General features: G+C 52.8%; 1 protein-coding gene across 1 annotated transcript; it reads left to right on the plus strand.

Annotated features, from left to right (window-relative positions):
* Positions 1-1,027: 1,027 nt before the first annotated feature.
* Positions 1,028-15,956, plus strand: RBM38 (RNA binding motif protein 38). Its single transcript, XM_075438435.1, has 4 exons — positions 1,028-1,393; positions 1,836-1,959; positions 2,575-2,629; positions 14,527-15,956. Exons 1-4 carry the CDS (start codon positions 1,226-1,228, stop codon positions 14,825-14,827), a joined length of 648 nt encoding a protein of 215 aa, XP_075294550.1. The 5' UTR covers positions 1,028-1,225; the 3' UTR covers positions 14,828-15,956.
* The last annotated feature ends 1,453 nt before the right edge of the window (positions 15,957-17,409 follow it).

Here is a 17,409-nt window from a genome sequence, read left to right on the forward strand (position 1 = left end):
CTGAAGCAGAAGAAGTTCTGTCTGAACATGAGGAAGAACTTCTTCACTTTGAGGGTGACGGAGCCCTGGAACAGGCAGCCCGGGGAGGTTGTGGAGTCTCCTTCTCTGGAGATATTCCAGACCCGCCTGGACGCGGTCCTGTGCAGCCTGCTCTGGGTGACCCTGCTTTGGCAGGGGGGTTGGACTGGGTGACCCACAGAGGTCCCTGCCAACCCCCACCATCCTGCGATTCTGTGATTTCACAGCCTCCCTTGTACGAGCTGCCCATCCTGAGAGGGAGCAAAACGCAGAAGGGGGCCAGCAGAGAGGAACCCCCTTGCTGACCACCCGTGGAAACGGGAGCGATGCAGGCAGGCCGCACAGGCAGATGTTGTCCGTGCGTCTGGTGGCAAAGGCGCTTGCGTCAGGAAGATGCTTTCGGACGCCTGTTCAGCGTTTGAACCCCCGGCTCCTCCTCCTCGTGTACCTGGCCCAAGACCACCCCTCCCTCCGGCCTCGGCCCCCACACACCCCGCGGCCCCGGTGCAGGCGGGCAGTGCTGGACGGCTCTGTCCCCGGGAGCGAACCTGCCGGGGGCCACCGCTGCAGCTGGGGTTGCTGTGCGACCAAGCAGAGGGAAGGAGGGGGTGAAAACCCCTTTTCGAGGCGGTTTTCTGTGGCGGGCTCCGGCAGGAGCAGCCCCCCCCCCACCCCGGGAGCAGCCGGGACTTGTGGTCTGGGCCCGGCTCGGCCGGAGGGGCTGGCCGCGGGGGGGGGGGGGGTGGTCCCGATGCCCGCAACGGCCGCTCCGCCCGCGGGGCGAGGCGGTTCAGCCGTGGGGGAGGAGTGGAGGGCAGCGGCCAGGCCGGGACCGCCCGCCGCCCCCGCGGCCCCAGCCCCGGGCCGCCCGCCGGCAGGGCCGCGGCGGGGGCGCGGGGCCGGACTACGCGCCCCGAGGGCCCCTGCGCGGCGGGGCGGGGCGGGGCGGGGCGGGCGCGGCCCTACAAAGGCGGCGGCGGCGGCGCGCGGCCGCTACTCCCCGGCACGGGCGGGAGGGCACGGCGCTGCCCGCGCTCCCGGGACAAAGCGCGGCCATGAGCCGGCTGTAGGCCCCCGGGGCCCGGCCGCCGCTCCGCTCCCTTCGGCCGCCGCGGGGGCTCGGAGGGGCGGGGAGCGGGGGGGGGGGGGCGGTTGTTTCTTCTCGGCGGGGTTGGATGCCGGCCGGGGCCGGCCGCGCCCGGGCACCATGCACACCGTGCAGAAGGACACCACCTTCACCAAGATCTTCGTCGGGGGGCTGCCCTACCACACCACCGACTCCTCCCTCAGGAAGTACTTCGAGGTCTTCGGCGACATCGAGGAGGCGGTGGTGATCACCGACCGGCAGACCGGCAAATCCCGGGGATACGGCTTTGTAAGTGCCGCGCCGTGCCGCTACGTGTGCCGTGTCCCCCCCCCGGGGATCCGCGGGGACGGGCGGGGGGCTGCCCCCCACGGACCCGCCCCGGGGAGGGGGTCTGGCGGGACAAAGGCCGGGGGGCCGCAGGAGGAGAGGGAAAGCCCCCCCTCGCCGCTCGTTTCGGCATCCGCGACCCCTCTGGGCCGCCCTTGGTGGCGGCTGCCGGTCCCCCCGCACGGCCCCGGAGTCGGGGGTTCGGGACCGGCTCCCTCAGCCCCGTCAGAGAGCCCCAGGCGAGGGGGAGCCCCCTCTGCTGCCGGGGCCCCGGGAGCCCTCCCCGCCTTGCTCCCCCGCCAGCTCCCGGCTGGGACCGGGGCAGCGGACGCGCTGCTCGGTGCCGGTGGCTGGAGCGCTGGTGAAGCCCTGTTGCTACAAACAAGGCCGCGCTTAATTCCAGGTGACCATGGCAGACAGAGCTGCGGCTGAGAGAGCCTGCAAAGACCCCAACCCCATCATCGACGGCAGGAAAGCGAATGTGAACCTGGCGTATCTGGGAGCAAAGCCTAGGAGCATTCAAACTGGTGAGGCATCCACGAGATCCCGTCTCTCTCTCTTAGAATAACTTGTAACACGAGGAAACAAGTTACCCGGGCTGGATCCATCGGCTCTGATGACGCATGCTTGTCCTTCATAGTTCCAGTTGTTGACTGAGGACACTGTGTAGTCCAGTCACCTCTCTTCCATATCTTCTTACTCGTACCTGTTACGCTAGCGTTACATGCCGGAGCTCACATAGCTGAGCTAACGCCGTTCCCTTCCATGGCTGATCTGTTTTCCTGTCACCCTCTTCGTTACGCTGGTGTTAACAGCAAGATCTGTTTCATCATTTTGCGCTTTAGTTTAACGACCACAGTACCCAGTGTGTAAAATAAGGCATGATGCCCCATTGTCTGTTCAATAACAGTGCTTTCATGCTGTTCTTTAATCTGAATTCCCCTCTGGTCCTTGTGCATACCACGTACGCGTATTAAAATTAACTTACTTCTAAATGGGCCCCTGAATTTGCTCACATGCTTAGCAGATAAAATGCGTGTACATGTGGTCTGAGGTGTAATTATACACGTGTATTGTGAGTCAAATGTACAATGGATGCCATTCACTAATATTTCTTTTTTTTTCTAAACTTTTTTTTTTAGGTTTTACCATAGGTGTGCAGCAGCTACATCCAGCCTTCATCCAGAGACCCTTTGGGTAAGTGGAAATGTTTCTTAACTGTCTGTTTGAAATCAGATTCATGAATCAACTTCTTCATTATTTAAAATGTGTGAAAAAAGCCTTAGCCATTGAGAGTGGACAGTTTCAGCAGCTGTTGCTAATGTTTGGAGTACTTTATTTCTGGTGGAGGTTTCAGAAGTTTTGTGCGTTTGTCAGCTTTAATGTAATTCCCAAAGATCCTCTTTTATCCTCAGTAAATCTTAGTCATAATAAACCAAATGCATTGCTTGCTGCTTTGCCAATGTCAAGAATTCACAAGAATTCAAATAAATGGAAAATAGTTTCTCTATTATAGTACTTAAGGTGTCAAAACAATTAGGCAAATTCTGTTCTCATGTTTCTCAAATAAGATCTTCTGCTTCCTCTGTGCCGTTTCCCACATAATAATGCTTAGGGTACAGTTTTATCCGAGAAAACAAATTGCATTGGAAACCAAGTCTGTTACTTAATGAAAGTAACATTAGGTCAAAAATTGATTTTGGACAGATGTTATACAAGGCTTGAATAGTCTGCAAAAGTGGGCTTTTGTCTGCTGTTTTCAATAGCTTATACCATCCCTGCTCGGTTAGAAGAGTCCTCTTTTTATACATCTAATAGGATCTGGCAGCTGCTCGGCAAAAGACAAGTGTGCTTCACGAGAACAATAGTGACTGTCATACTGCCTTCATTTAACTGTTTAATGATTGATGCAGTTCTTTTTTTACACGGTTTCAGAAAGTGACTATTGATAGGGTTTTATTATTATTATTTTCTAAGAGCATTAAGAAAGTAGGTGTATTTTTTAAAGCTTTTGAGCACTGCTCTATTGTGGTTTTTGTGTGTCTAATATAAATAGATGGGATTTTGGCCTTTGTCAACAGAAATACTTCATCCCTTTCCTGCTCTCTGCTCATGTTTTTTTGGGGTGTTTTTTTAAAGAAAAAAAATCTGCTAACAACAAAACAGAAACTTTCACTCCTCTGCCTGCATGGCTGCAGTTGCCAGCTGCCTGGGTAATCTCATTCCAGTGAGTCTGTGGCTGTGAGAGACTGTGTTGCCACAATAGCGCACACCCAGAGCACGTGTGCTGTGTACGGTTCAAACATGCCAGTTTTCGTAAGTAGGTATGGCTCTGTTGGAAAGACTTGAAGAACATCTGCCATGAAATGAAGAGTTTCTGGGGTTTTTTTGGTGCAAGAGCCGCAGTAGTCTACGTAGAGAAGATGCTGCTTTTTGATAGCTCTCCTCACATGGGGGCTGCAATGGCTTTCTTAGCCTCCAAAGCAGGCAGCAGCGGTGCCTTTGAGATGTGAAACCCAGAGGCTTTCCAGATTGCACAGGAGCGCACAAGAGAAGTTGACAGTAAAACCAGCCTGTTAGGAGCTTTTTCACGCGTGCTAACAGAATAGAACAAAGTGAAGCATGTCAAGCTCCTTGTGTTGGCAGGAGAGCTGGTGCACGCCTGTTCCTCTTGCAGATAATCTGCTGTTCCTGTGGGTGCCATTCCTACACAGCAGCCGTGGCCCTGCAGCTCTAGAAAACATAATTTTTGGGTTTGAACAGTTTGCTTTTAGTTTCACATACAGAGGAGTGTGTGATCAACTGACCACATGTTCCGTGTGATCTAGGCAGTTACAGTTCCAGTTCCAAGGCATTGGTTTCATCATTAAACCAGCCGAGCTGCAGTTAGCACATACAGCAGAGAGCACTATAAATTATTTATCAGTTGCCAAGAGACAGGAATCAGGAGAGTGGAGGGCTGGAGGAAGAGGATTATATGTCATTATTTGCAAGCATCAGTAAACAAGAGTTTCGTTGCATTCAGTTATTGCTGGAGCAGGATCACTGAAAATGTGGGTTTGGCACAATGTGGAGCCATTTACCTGAGCACCATGACTCGGGCTGCTCTGTGGCTTCTGAGCAAAGCATCAGGTGCTCAGTCAAGCAACGCAGCTTGGCTGCCGGCTCCCTCTTTGTCTCATCAGCAGACCAACAAAATTAAGAGCCTGCCAGGCTCCACTCTTGCGTTCTCTTGAACCCACAATTTCCTTGGCCCTCTGTGGGATTTGAGGATAGATAAGGAGTTTATCAGGGTCTGCCTGTCTGTGGAAGCTTCATCCCCTTGCTGTTGCCCATTTGCTCTGCACTGTGTGGAGTGGATCCTGACCTTCCCCAGATGAAGCTCGGTGGCTTGCCTGCTTTGGCAGTGGAGTAGCACGTCACAGCTTTCTCCCTCTTGCAGCTTCCATCGCTGCAAAGTGCTTGTGCCCAGGGGTTGGCACGCAGTTTCCAAAAGATGACTGTTGTGGGACACGGGGTACTAAGTGTGCGAGCTGGACTTGGCAAGGGGGAAATGAATGAACAACCCATTTGCTGCTAGGCAGTTAAATAAGAGAAACCCAGCCAGTCATGTTCCAGCTGTCAAGCCACAAAATGCAGGTTTTGGTGAAACCTGAAATGAATGGAAACTATGAAAATTATCAGACAGAAGTGAGGATTATTTATAAACTGAAGGCTTCCCCCCAGCCCCAGGCACCCAAACAGCTGTAAATACCGCCAGGGGTATGAGGAACAGAAAGAGAAACCATGAAGAGCCTCTACTTCCTCCTGCTGTCCTGGCAGGGGAGGTGCTCGCACAGCAGACAGCATGGAGTCGGTAGTAAATCCTGTTTCGAAAAGTAGCCTCTAGGTTGTCGTAACCAGAGATCGTAACAGTAATGCGAGGCAAAGGATGTGTCTGTGTCCGGGTGACTGGGAGATCTGGCTTCTGAGTTCAGGGAAGCGTCCTCAGGCCTGGCTTAGCCTGGTGCTTACAGACTGTGTTGTGCTTGGAGGCAGCTGGCAGTGCCTCAGCATGGCGCTGCAGCTACCAGCCGGCACGGAGCAGCGCGTAGGCGGTGGGAGAAGGGGGAGACCCTCTCCCCAGATGCAGCTGTCTCTTACTGCAGTAGCTCCCCTTTTAAGAAATTTTAAAAAACACGTGACACTTCTTGGTGGCTGCCAGGAGTGCCTGTGGAGACCTCTTGGCTGGGATTACGTGGAGACATGGCAGAGCTGCTTGGTGCCCCTGTCTCGGTCGTCTCCTCTGCAGCTCCAGTGCTTGAGACAGGCTTGAGCCTGTGCAGGGAGCGGGGATTCCCTGGTTCTGATCTTCCCAGCCATGCTTGCCGCTCTGGACGCGAGCAGCGTATGGCAGATGCATTCCTGCGGCTGTGCCTCAGCGAGGGAGCTATCTGTGTGGGAGATCTACCAGTGACTGAGCTCTTGGAAACGTGTGGCTGTCTCTTGCAGCGGGATCCAGCTCTTTCCATACCTGCGCTTTGGCTGTTGCTGCTCCAGAGACCCTGCTGCCCATCCTTGTGTAGTTGCTTATTTTGATGGTCCCCTGACTCTGGCCCACGTTTGGTCTCGGGCAGCATTGGAAAGAGTTAAACTCTTTGAGATTTCATGCATTGCTGCTGCAGTTAGGAAGTGAAGAAAGTCTCTCTTTGTCAGCCCACCCTTTCTCGCAGCTGTTTATCCTTAAAACATCTCTATCGGGTTAAAAATAAAAGGAAACAAACTTTCATCTTTTCTGTGGTTACGCTTATAAAACAGCGCACATTAGCCTCGATCTGCTCGGCATCCCCCATGCTGTGGCTTCTGACAGCCCCGCTCGCCAAAGGACCCCAGCCTGCTCTGCCCCGCACACGCGGCTCCCGTGGGGATGGCACCCGGCACCTGTTGTTTGTTGTGTGCCAATAACATGAAAGCTTTTGGGGGGGATTTCCTAAGAAACATTCAAATCCGTTTTCCAAATAGCTTCAGCTGCTGGTTCTTGGGCACGGTTACTGCTATTCAGACCAAATGCTTGCCAGTCAGAAAGAGCTCTTTTTTGTTTTCCAAGAGCAGACATGTATTTATAAGCAGATCAGATGGGTTTGTGGATTTCCTTGAACATCTGCTTCAAGGTTACCAATGCTGGTATTGGACCCAAGGGCCTGGTATACAATTCATTTTGGGTTTTGGGCATGATTTGCTCATGTCCTGCATCTGCTACAGGCCTGTAGAACAACATGAAAGGAGAGCACAGTCTGATATACTGACCTTACACTTGGCTGCATAAACGTTGTGCCAAGCGCAAGGCAGTACTAGGCCTGTTGCAGGGGCCAGGCTGCTGGTGAAGGGTGCTGTGTGCCGTCCCGGGGCAGTCCGAGCAGAGCCCTGCATGTGACGGAGAGCCAGGCTGAGCTGGCTCTAGTTTTGTCCTTGCAGAATGTGTCTTGTGTCATTGCTGTCCTCTCTGCACGATACCATTGGCTTCAGTGGATTTGCTCTTCATCCTCACCAGCGCAAGAGCAGCTGCCTTAGCAGAGACCCCAGTCCTTTCCCCTTGTTGCAGGAGCTGGGGAGTGACAGATGCCAAATTCTCCTGTTCTGATCTGGCTGGTGCCACTTAGTCCCAACGCGGCGGATTCGTGCACGCATCTGAATTTTCGGAGCAGTCCAGCTTGTACTTGATCTCATCTTTCCTTTGCGCAGCTGTTGGCATGTTGGTCTCTGACTCTGTAGTGTTAAACACATGCCCAGTAATTCGAATGATAAATGCTACTCTGGCCAGCCTGCCTCCGAGCTGAGGACACCAGTGAGGGAACTAGACAGTTGTTGTGCTGATAATTTGGTAGCAAGGACACTGGGTCGCTTCTAAATATGACTTACATGAAGAGCTTGTTCCCCACAGATGGGAGCAAGCTACATACCAAAGCTAAATATACTCTATGATCACAAAAGATGAGAAGTCGCGGACCTCAGAGTTAAAATCGAGTCTCCTATTTCTTAGTCTCTGAATCCTGTAAACAGGATCGTGCTGTCCCCTGCAATTTCCCTGTCGCCAGCGCTGAGCGTTTCAGCTCTCCTGTGTCATGGCTGAGCTGGCTCTGCTCCGGCCAAAGCAACGGAGGCTGGGAAAGCCGTGCTGGGGCAGGCTGGCAGCTCCCACTGTGATCCGGCCTGCGGGGAGGTGTGGAGAGAGGTCCTGGATGCTAAAGATCAGTGAAAGCACAACAGGCAGCAGAGATTGCTGAAAGTCTTAAAATAGAATTGCTTTCTTGGCTTAGAAGTTGTTTTATCAGTGTAGGTTTTCTTTTATCAAAAATAGGTATTTCATTGCTTCTTCCATAGCTAAAGCATTCTACTTCAAAATGCTTCCATCTATGCAAGAACGAGTTTTTGATAAATCAGATGCGTGGGTGGTTTTAATTAAAAGTCAGTGGAAGGGATCATGTGTAAAGAAAGAAAGTCTGCTTAAAAGTGGAACCAGTTGAAAGCAGTCAATTTAACATACATTGTGCCAAAACTTGTCAGGTACTTGAAAAGACTTTAGAGCTGTTTCTGCAGCCTTTGGTTTGCTCTGAATTGCAGAAGAAAATTGGAAAGCTGAGTTAAAGGCAGAATTCCTGGGGCTTCCTGGGTTAATCTGTCAGAGCCTCTGGTTTTCCTCCTGCATGAACAGGGTGACTCCAGCATCCTCCTGGGCTTCTTGCGCCGATGCTGAAGGGCTCAGGCTCCTGCAGTGCACTGGTGTGAAGCATTTTCTGGTGGTTCTGTCTGTTCATTTCTGGTTTGGCCATGCTGATAACTTGAAAGGAGGAGGGGTGTTTCCTTCTGGATAGCTGACTAGTTGCGGGTAAACTTCCATGTGGCTTTTTCCTTGGTGCCAGATGGCTCTTCTTTCAGGCAGATGTTATCTCCTGCTACCTGAGTGTTTTTCAGCCTGCTTCTCTATAACTATTTTTGGTCTGGCCCAACATGCCTTTTTTTTTTTTTTTCTTTTTTCCTTTTTCCTTTGGGTGTAGGGGAAGGAAGATGCAGAGGATAAAGCTGTAACTTGTTGAGCCTGGCTAACTCGCGGTGGAGCCCAGCACGTTGATCTCAGAGTCTTGGTTAAGCTGAGAAATAGGATTAGCCCTTCCTGAGGAGGTGTACTCTCATCTTTGGTCAACAACCTCATTTTTTGAATTTCTTCTGTTTTTTTCCCCACACCTCTGCACCGGCTATGGGAGAAGGTGTAGATGGCATTTCTTTTTGCTTGTTTCTGTGGGATCCACCTTCCTCTGCTGTGGGCCATTGGTTTGTTGCATTGTGAAGTCAAGATGTGCTGACACTGCAAAATGAGGACATTGCTGATCTGTCACAGGTTCTCAGCTACTGCAGTGCCTCCTGTTCCTTAAATTTTCTCTCTTCTGCCAAAATGAGAATAAATTGAAATCATGAATTGCTCTCAGACAAGTTTGCACTTGTCTGTCTTGAGCAATGGTGTTGGTAGGCTCAGCAACCAGCAGAGGTTATCACTCAATCCTGTAATACAATCACTTTTTCTCTTGCACCGATTCCAGCCTGGGACAGTCCATTGTGGCAGGTTGTTCTTGGTGATTGCCACCAGTCTGGTGACATCTGATCCCAAGAGAGAGGCAGGAAACCCAGTCATCTACCCGTTCATGCAGGTACCACTCCACAGCTGGAGTGTCACCTCCAGGTGAGCGTCCCAACCTGTACCAAAGGGCTGGTGGATAAACTCCATGTGATCTCCGGGAGCCAGAGCCCTTGCTGGCAGGCAGGGACTGCCCTGGCCGTGCTCCAGCCTGTGGCCCTTCCTCGTCACGTCTCGATTTGAGAGCAGGGCCTGAATTTCTCACCTTTCTCAGCTGCATGTTGTGGCTGGGGCCGTACAATACTTATTGCCAAGCCTGCCAGCGCTCCGCACGGGTTTGCGTGAGGCAGCTCCACGAGGTGGGTGCGTGCTGGATCGGGAGCGTCCCTTGGGAACGGTGTTCTTGGGGCGTGAGTCACGCCGGGATGTGTCCGTGCGTTGTGGCACTGCTGATGTGGGTGTAGAGCTCTGGGGCTGCCGCTGCTCTCGGTGTTGCTGGGCTGCGCTTCCCAGAGCGGCACGTGTGTGCTGCTCTCGCACTCGTGAACCCACTGCAGACCTGTCCTCCAGGCTGTGGCTGGAGCTGTCACCTCACCAGAGGTAGTTTTCACGTTGCTGCTGTGGGTAGCTGTGGCTGTGCTCGGCTGCTTCTGCAGTTCCACCCACCATCAAGCCCGGCACCGCCTGCCATCGCGTGTTGTGGCAGTGTGGGTGTCCCCGTAGCACCTAATGGGTCAGCTCTAGTGGAAATGGAGGCCAAATTCCTGGGGTCAAATGCCAGAACTTGTGCCTTCACTGGCAGACACAAAGGGCTCTGTTTCTTGTATTCCTCAGGGAATAAAAGGCTGGTCGTGGCGGTGGCATTTGTGTGCTGATCTCTGTGAGGCTGCCAAGAGCCCTGTGCCCACTCCGTGCTTCCCAAGTGTCTGCGTGATGCCGTGTCCCTCCTGGCAGAGGACTGCCACTGTCTCCCACCGCTCCCAGCATGGCTGGCAGAGCTTGGGGAGGTGGGGAGCTCCTGCCACGCTGCTCTCCCGGACCCAGGCAGCTTGCAGGAGCTGCTCATGCACAGGCAGTCCTGCAGGACAGGGGAGAGCTGAGAAGGTGCAGCTAAAACATGTTTTAGGCATAAATCTGACCTAAAATAATCAAATATATAGTGTCTCAGAGATGAGCTCTGCCAGATAGGGCTGCTGACAAGGCAAAGGCCCTCGTTAACTCATTCCTCCTCCTTGTGTTTGGGAAGGGGTGTAGGACACACAGGCTTCTGACTTGTCCCTGGCAGCCGCAAGCCTCACTGGTGCCTTCGAACGTCTCCAGCCAGGACTGCACCAAAACCGGGCTGCTTGTGTTCTGTCCTTCGTTTTGCACAGCAAAAGCAGAAGCCGAGCCTGCGTCTCCTCTGCCGATGGCTCTGTAACCAGCTCTTTTGTTCTGTGTCTTTCAATTTTGGCTGCCGGGGCAGCGCGGCGTCGTGGCACGTAGTTAGGAGCGTGGGCTAGTGTGGCGGTCCCGGCTGCCCTCCTGCACCGCGACGGCCGTACCGAGTCCCTCTGGCGTCCACCACCGGCTCTAGGCTTAGGTTTGACCATGCTCGTTGCCTTCTGTGGCCTTTGCCTGCCGTTTATTGCAACGCCGTAAGCATCTCGTACGTCTGCTGTTTGCGGGATGACTTTGATGTGTGGTGGCGATGGCTGATCGCTTGATTGACGTCTAATGATCGCATTGCGTGTGTTGTAGGTGAAGTTCTCTTCTGGCTGGCAGGGCCTATCCTGGGGGACAGAAGAAAACTGCAGGGAGGAAGGAAAAGGCATCTTAAAACACAGATGTGACTCATTCTGTAGAAATTCAGATGAGAGTTTGCTGTTTTCTAGAGAAAGAACTCCAAAAGAGTGCTTTTTTTTTTCTTGGGGAAAAAAAAAAACCTGTAGAATGGGAAGAGAAATATTTTAAGACCTTCTGTGGACGCTCAACTTAGCCAACAGAGAACTTCATCGTGCTGCACTGGTTTTGTGCGGTTTTTTGGGTTGCAAGTCATCAAAGTGGCCTTACCTTGGGTTGTGTGTTTTGTTTTGATTGGTGAGTTGCCATCTGTCCACCTAATTCAGAAGTCCAAATGGCGTAATATCCTGATTGAAATTTCTAGCTGAATTATTAAAAACCCACAGACCAAAAGAACCTTCCTTGCTACGTGGAAGCAGATTCTGGAGTTGCCGAGTGTGATTTTCTAGCGCAGTAAACTACAGTGTGTGACGTGCGCTTGTGTACGTGTTGGGCTGGGGTGTATTTCTGGAAACTGAGTACAGGAACACTTGTTGTCGTCTTAGCTAGTGGTGCTTTGTATTTGAAGTAGCATTGAAGCGCTGGAGTTTTTCCTTGCTCTGTAAAATCTAGTGCAGGATGTCGTGGATTTGCTGTCTGTGGAGCGCGCCGTGGGAGCTGCGATGGAGGAGCTGCGTACGTGGAAGCACAGCCGACGTGTGGAGTTTCTCGGGGATGAGCTGGGAGCGTGCGCTCACCCTGACGGCCCCGCACGTGGCCACATCCTCTACATGGGGTGTGCTGGCTCCAAAGAGTGATTGGGTGGTGGCAAGGGACGTCGGGGGGTGACGGTGACCTGCGGAGCTGCTCAGACAGGGTGGTCCTCAGGCTGGATTGCTCAGAGGCTCTTGGACCGTCCTCCTGGTCATTTTGCAGGTGCGGGCTGAATGTCTGTGGGCAGGAAGAGTTCGGGCCCCTGTTCTGCCCCTGCTGGTGGGTGTTTTTAGTGAGTCCTGAGTGCGAGGATTGTGCATTTGGGGTTTTTTCGTTGTGTTTGTGGGGTGGTTTTAACTTTATCAAGCACTGGAGTAGTGGGAAGCCCAGTGGTGGGACACCACGTGTAGGAAGAAGCGACAGGCAGCCAGAGCATCCGTCAGCAGTCTGGGATGCCGGCTGTTGTCCAAGCTGCCAATTTACAAGGGGACAGAGCAAGAGGCGTGCGTGGGGTCTGCTTGCCTTGCCCCCAGTGGCTGCATGGGCTGGTGCCCGGGGGTGCCTCTCCGGAGCCTTTCCCCAGACCCTGGCAGGGCAAGAGAGCAGTGTTGCACTTCTGCGTTATTTAAAACAAAATGAAACAAAACAAACCCCCAGTGACCAAGTGTGAGGAACCTCTGGGTTGGGATGGGGCCCAGCTCCTCGGACGAGGTGGCCACTAAACTAAAAGCGGTTCAGGGAATTTCTGCTGCCTCATCTCGTTCTTGTTAGTCACAGGGTGATGTTGAGTATGGTGCATTTATGGATGAAAGGGCTGTGATGTCCCTCTCTCTGCACTGTGCCGGGGATGGCTCTGGCCTCTGGGGATGGTCTTGCACTTGATCAGCCAAAGGTTGAGGTGCTGCTCTCCACTGGCCGTCCTCCTTCCCGGTGCTGCTCCTCAGGACGTGGCCTCGTTATGTCTAAGGGCTCTGAATTTGGAGGCAGTGTTGCTGCGTGGGGGTAGAAGAACTCATCATGCAAATTGCCTCAAGAAAAACCAAAGTGCATATGTGAGTGGGAAAACTAGAGAAAACTCAGTTCAGATGAGCACTTGTTTGCGAGAAGCCTTTCTCCTGCCCCTAGAGCAGGTTAAACCATCCAGTGCTGGCTGGGAGCAGCCCCATAACCGCTGGATAGGAGGGACCAGCCCCAGGTGGACCCCAGCACGTTGTAGGTGATGGCCGAGACGTAGGATGGGCGCTTGGTGGAACGAGGGCAGCTGGTGACCCATCCAGCTGACGTTTCCAGTCCCTGGCTGCGAGTCCTCAGGAAGCACCAGAGCAGCGGGTCCTGCTGCTGGGCAGCACAGTGTCTGCCGGGGCTTCTGACCCCAGGGCTTGGACAGGCGAGCAGGCAAGGCATCCTCTCCCTGAGCAGCTGAGCTCAGCTTGAGCGAGCAGTTTAGGCACATACAAGCCTGCGTCTTGTGAAAAGCCTGTGGGAGGCTCGTAAAAGTGGTCGCGTTTGAAAATGTGCTGTCACACACATCCACACAAAAATCCCCAAAATATTTCAATCTGCATAAACTATTTGCAGAGTTTTACCTTGGGTTTTTTTTTTGTTTGCCAGAACGAGTTGGGTTTGGGGGCAGGGTGGAACGAGCTCTCTGGAGGATGGCTTTTGGATCCTGCTGCTGCCTGATGCGATGAGCAAGGAGCCGGCCAAAGGGACCTTTCCCACAGCGTGCACTTCTTGGTGCCCGTGGCTCTGATCTTTCAGCAGTCACGTGCCGTTTGCTGGGGACAGGCTGCTCACCCCTATTTCTTAAACAAGCCCCAGGTCTGTCCAGCCTGCTCTCGGCTCCCGCGGGCTGTGCGGGCAGGCACTGGGCACTCCGCAGCTGCTGGGGCCGGTGCCCTGCCTGCCTGGCCCATGGTGGTTTGTGTGGATGGACCTAAACCTTCAGGTGTGCGCGGGTTTGGCTCGTGGTTGAGGCCTGACTTCTTGTGGGCCCTTTGGAAAATATAGCCCTTTCATTTTGCTGCTTTCTATTTCTTTCCTCCTCGTGAGCAGTTTCTAGCAAATTAGCAGGCAATCCTGCATTAATCGTCTCCAGGATCTCGGTCTGTGGGCTTCAGTTGGCTGTGGCATTGTTAAATTCCTCTTGGAAGAAGGAATTCCGGGGCAGAGCGGGCGGTGAAGAGCAGCTCTTTAGGACCTGCGTCGTGCGGGCAGAGGGGATGCTGGGCTGGCTGGCCGCAGAGCCTGGGTGTGAAAGCCCATGGGCATACGAGCATCGCTGCCGGCCCGGGGGCTGCTGGCACGATGCCTGCTGAGGAAGGGAAGAAAACCAGAATGAATGTCTCGTGTTTTACGACAAACATCCTGTAGCATTGCCCTAAACATCCAGTGTTATGGAAACATAGTCTTAAATGTGTAGTAACTGATAACAGCTGGCAAGCTGGAAGGCCCTGGGGACAGTGGTGGTCCCTGGTGGGATGGTTGGAGTGACCCAGTGTCCCCGGTGCCGGGAGGGCTGGGGGTCCTCAGGAGCCTGCCCCAGGATTTGGGGGGCACGGGGCAGGGGGGGGCAGGTAGAGCGTGGACCTGGAGGATATGGAGGTGGCGAGGCTGGTGGGGCCAGACAGGGCACGTGGGGGCTGGGGAGATGCAGCAAGCTGGTCAGGCAGGGTCTGTGTCACCAGGAGGTGACACAGGGAGGTTATAGCCCCAGGAGGTTATTTTGAGGGCCAGCAGCCTGGGCAGTGGGAGATACAAGAGATGGAGACCAGGTCGCGTGTTTGTTCTTGCAGTCCGTGCTTCACCTTGTGCTACTTCCACCCTCGGGATCTAGGAGCGTTTTGCTTTTCATTCCCTCCAGCCCGAGCAGCACCCCCAACTCGAGGGCAGCACTGCTGGGGAGCACCGTTTCTGTGGCTGACGCACATGAATTCGGGGGGGAAGGATGGGGCCACGCGGGCTGGAGGGAGCCCAGCCCCTCGCTGACTCTCTCCCTTTGCCTCCACAGACTCACGCCTCACTATGTTTACCCCCAAGCCATCATCCAGCCCAGCGTGGTGATCCCTACCCCCGTGCAGTCCATCACGTCTCCCTACATCGACTACACCGCCGCCAGCCAAGCCTATTCCCAGTACACCACAGCTGCCTACGATCAGTACCCCTACGCTGCCTCGCCCGCGGCCGGGTTCGTGGGGTACGGCTACACGGGCGCAGTGCAGCCCCCCCTCACGGCCAGCACCCCGGCAGCGCCCGCTGCCGCCTTCGTGCAGTACCAGCCCCAGCAGCTGCAGCCCGACCGCATGCAGTGAGGGCCCTGCCCGCGCCTCGCCACCCGGGACAATCTTTTACAGTGGAAGGATACGACTAGGACAACAAAAGCAACAACAAAAACAACCCTCAAACAATAAAACGAGGAAAAAAAAAAAATCTTGCCGCCCCTTCATCCCCGTTGCGTAGGGGCATATCAATACCTGAGCTATTTATAGTGTTACGGGCGAACCCAAACCCGTGCAGTCTGACTGTGCTCATGAAAATGGACTTCTGGTAAGTTGGGTTTTTTTTTTCAATCTGGACTGATAGTTGTCTTGAAGATGTGCTGAAAGTGACTGAAATGTTTCATGGGAAAACTACAGATTCTTGCACGCATTGCAGTCTGCTTCCATCACCTGTGGTCGTCTTTCCAGCCCTACCCCGTCAGCACTCCCCTCCTCATCAAACCTGCAGTCCTCCTAATTACTGTTGAGGTACAGAGGGGTACTCGGAGAACATGGAAAAAAGCAATCTTATTTTTTGGTTGTACAAAAACTTTGTAATACTCAGAGATGCCTTACAGAAAAAAAAAAAGAAAACAAGAAAAACTATTTTTTAATATTTATTGCGATTTTATTCGCATGAGCTGTGAATTGCAGACAGAAGAATAGTAGTAAGTATCTGCCTTGTTTAATTCTCATTTTACTAAATTATTGTATGTAGGTAAAAGTTCTTAAGTAATTGCTGAATCACTTCAACATGCAAAAGGGAATATTGGCTTGAAGGAAAGCGGAATATTCCGTTAGTCAACGCACTGTACTATTTTCTTATTGTAATTGTTGCTCTGTTAAGATTATCTCAAATTTAGGTATATTTTTAAATGCAAAAAACCAACCAAGAATACCGAACATTTTGTCTACTTTGGTAGATCTTTTGTTACAATGCTGCAACCTATGGAGACATTTACAGTATTTATGCAGAAGAGTTTTGGGGCTGTTGGCCAGCGAAGCTTAGGAGAATATCATGTGTGGAGCAAAGAGAGGAAGGTGTTATGTCATTGAACAAATGGGTGAACGTAGCCTTTTTATGCCTATAACCCAACAGCCAAATAAAGGAAGAGAACAGATGATGTAAGTTAAGTGCATTTCTACAAAGAACAGCAATAAACTATTTTAACTTTTAAAATTACTCGATACTGTATGGCACCATGTTTGCTTGGCTGGAGTCCGTTAGGGAGTGCTTTCCGACTGGCGGGCTCTGGGGCACAGCCGTCCCCTGCTCGCACCCTGACCCGGCACTGCGTCGCGCGGGCACGGCCGTCCCTCGCAGCGTCCCACTGCGCTCTCTGCCTGTCCCAAGTCACCTGTAGCTCTTGGCATCTCGGTGTTTTTGAGCTACTGGAGCATCAGGCTGGAGCTGTGCAGTCCCCAGTGCTCGTGCCCAGCACCAGCCACTGGCTCACAGCCAGCCTGTGCGGAGTGGAGGGTGAAAAGCGCTGCTGTCCTGGTGCAGCTCCGGTGGAAACCGGGATAGCTGAGATTGGATCCTGCCCCAGGATCCTCAGGATACCACTCTGCTTCTGTTATTTGCTTAGAATAAGGGTTTTTTCGTAAATTGAATCCATCCAAAAATGAGTGGTCTGCCAAAGCCCTGTTCCAGTGAAGGGATCTCTGATCCAGCCAGGGCACGGGCAGGCTGCGGGGAGGCTCTGGTAGGGTGCTTGCACCCCTGAGCCTCCTTTGTGTTACTCAGTCATGTTGGACTTTCCCTTGCCAACTTGCTTTAGGAATTTGGTTCTCAGATTTTGACCACTCCAAGCTGTGAATATCAGCTTGTGAAAGTAAATTAAATTATTCTGTTTGACTGTGCTAGTTATCTAGTTCAAGGTTACAGCAGAACTGGTGCCTGAAGTTGCTGCATCTTTGGCACCGGTGTGTATTGCTGTCCAGAAAGTGATGATGCCTAAAGCCATCCTGGGGGAAGAGGGTGCTGTGGGGTGAAAGCAGAGGCAGTTCAGCACTGTGTCTGATCAACTGCCCTGGTGAACTCAAAGACATACAGTGGGCATGTCTAACGTCATCAGTAGGCTTCAGAGTAAACAGCCCATCTCAATGAATGAAAACAGCTCATTCCTCCCTTGCTCATATTGCGTGAGAATGCAGATCCTGGTGCGGCTCTTCGTCCTGCCCAGGGTTTTGCTTACAACCGTGCGGGTGACATTTATTTCCTTTTTAAGTAATTAGTTTCTGGATATGGCTGTGGGGCTGCCAAAGGAGTTAGAGCTGAGCGCTGCATCCAGCACAGCGCTAGCGAGGAGCTCAGCCTGGCCCCAGAAACCTGCCTTTGAAGTGCTATCGGGGCTGGAGATTATTCAGCAATTCTTCTATCTCTCTGTCATGAGCCGGGAGGAGGAGAAGGCAGGGAGGGTTTTGGAGGCAGGTTGTGGTGCCAGGGGCCATGTTGTCTGCTGCTGAATGTCGGCATTTGTCTGCACCGAGGACCTGTGTCTCCCCAGGTCAATAGGAAGGCTGAGGCCTCCAAAGATTTATTTGTCGTCGAAAAAAAAATCTATGTCCGGTGCATTTTAAAGTGAACAGAGTGATGATTTTCCATTTAGCTGTCTCTTAATTTCCTGAAAGCT

The sequence above is a fragment of the Opisthocomus hoazin genome, chromosome 18 (genome assembly GCF_030867145.1).
Source record: "Opisthocomus hoazin isolate bOpiHoa1 chromosome 18, bOpiHoa1.hap1, whole genome shotgun sequence".
Taxonomy (NCBI): Eukaryota; Metazoa; Chordata; class Aves; order Opisthocomiformes; family Opisthocomidae; genus Opisthocomus; species Opisthocomus hoazin.

Excerpts from the sequence above, each read along its gene's own strand:
- RBM38 (XM_075438435.1), top strand. The coding sequence starts at position 1,226 with ATGCACACCGTGCAGAAGGACACCACCTTCACCAAGATCTTCGTCGGG. Across the intron at positions 1,394-1,835 it reads AATCCCGGGGATACGGCTTT|GTGACCATGGCAGACAGAGC; the intron begins GTAAGTGCCGCG and ends GCTTAATTCCAG. Across the intron at positions 2,630-14,526 it reads TTCATCCAGAGACCCTTTGG|ACTCACGCCTCACTATGTTT; the intron begins GTAAGTGGAAAT and ends TTGCCTCCACAG.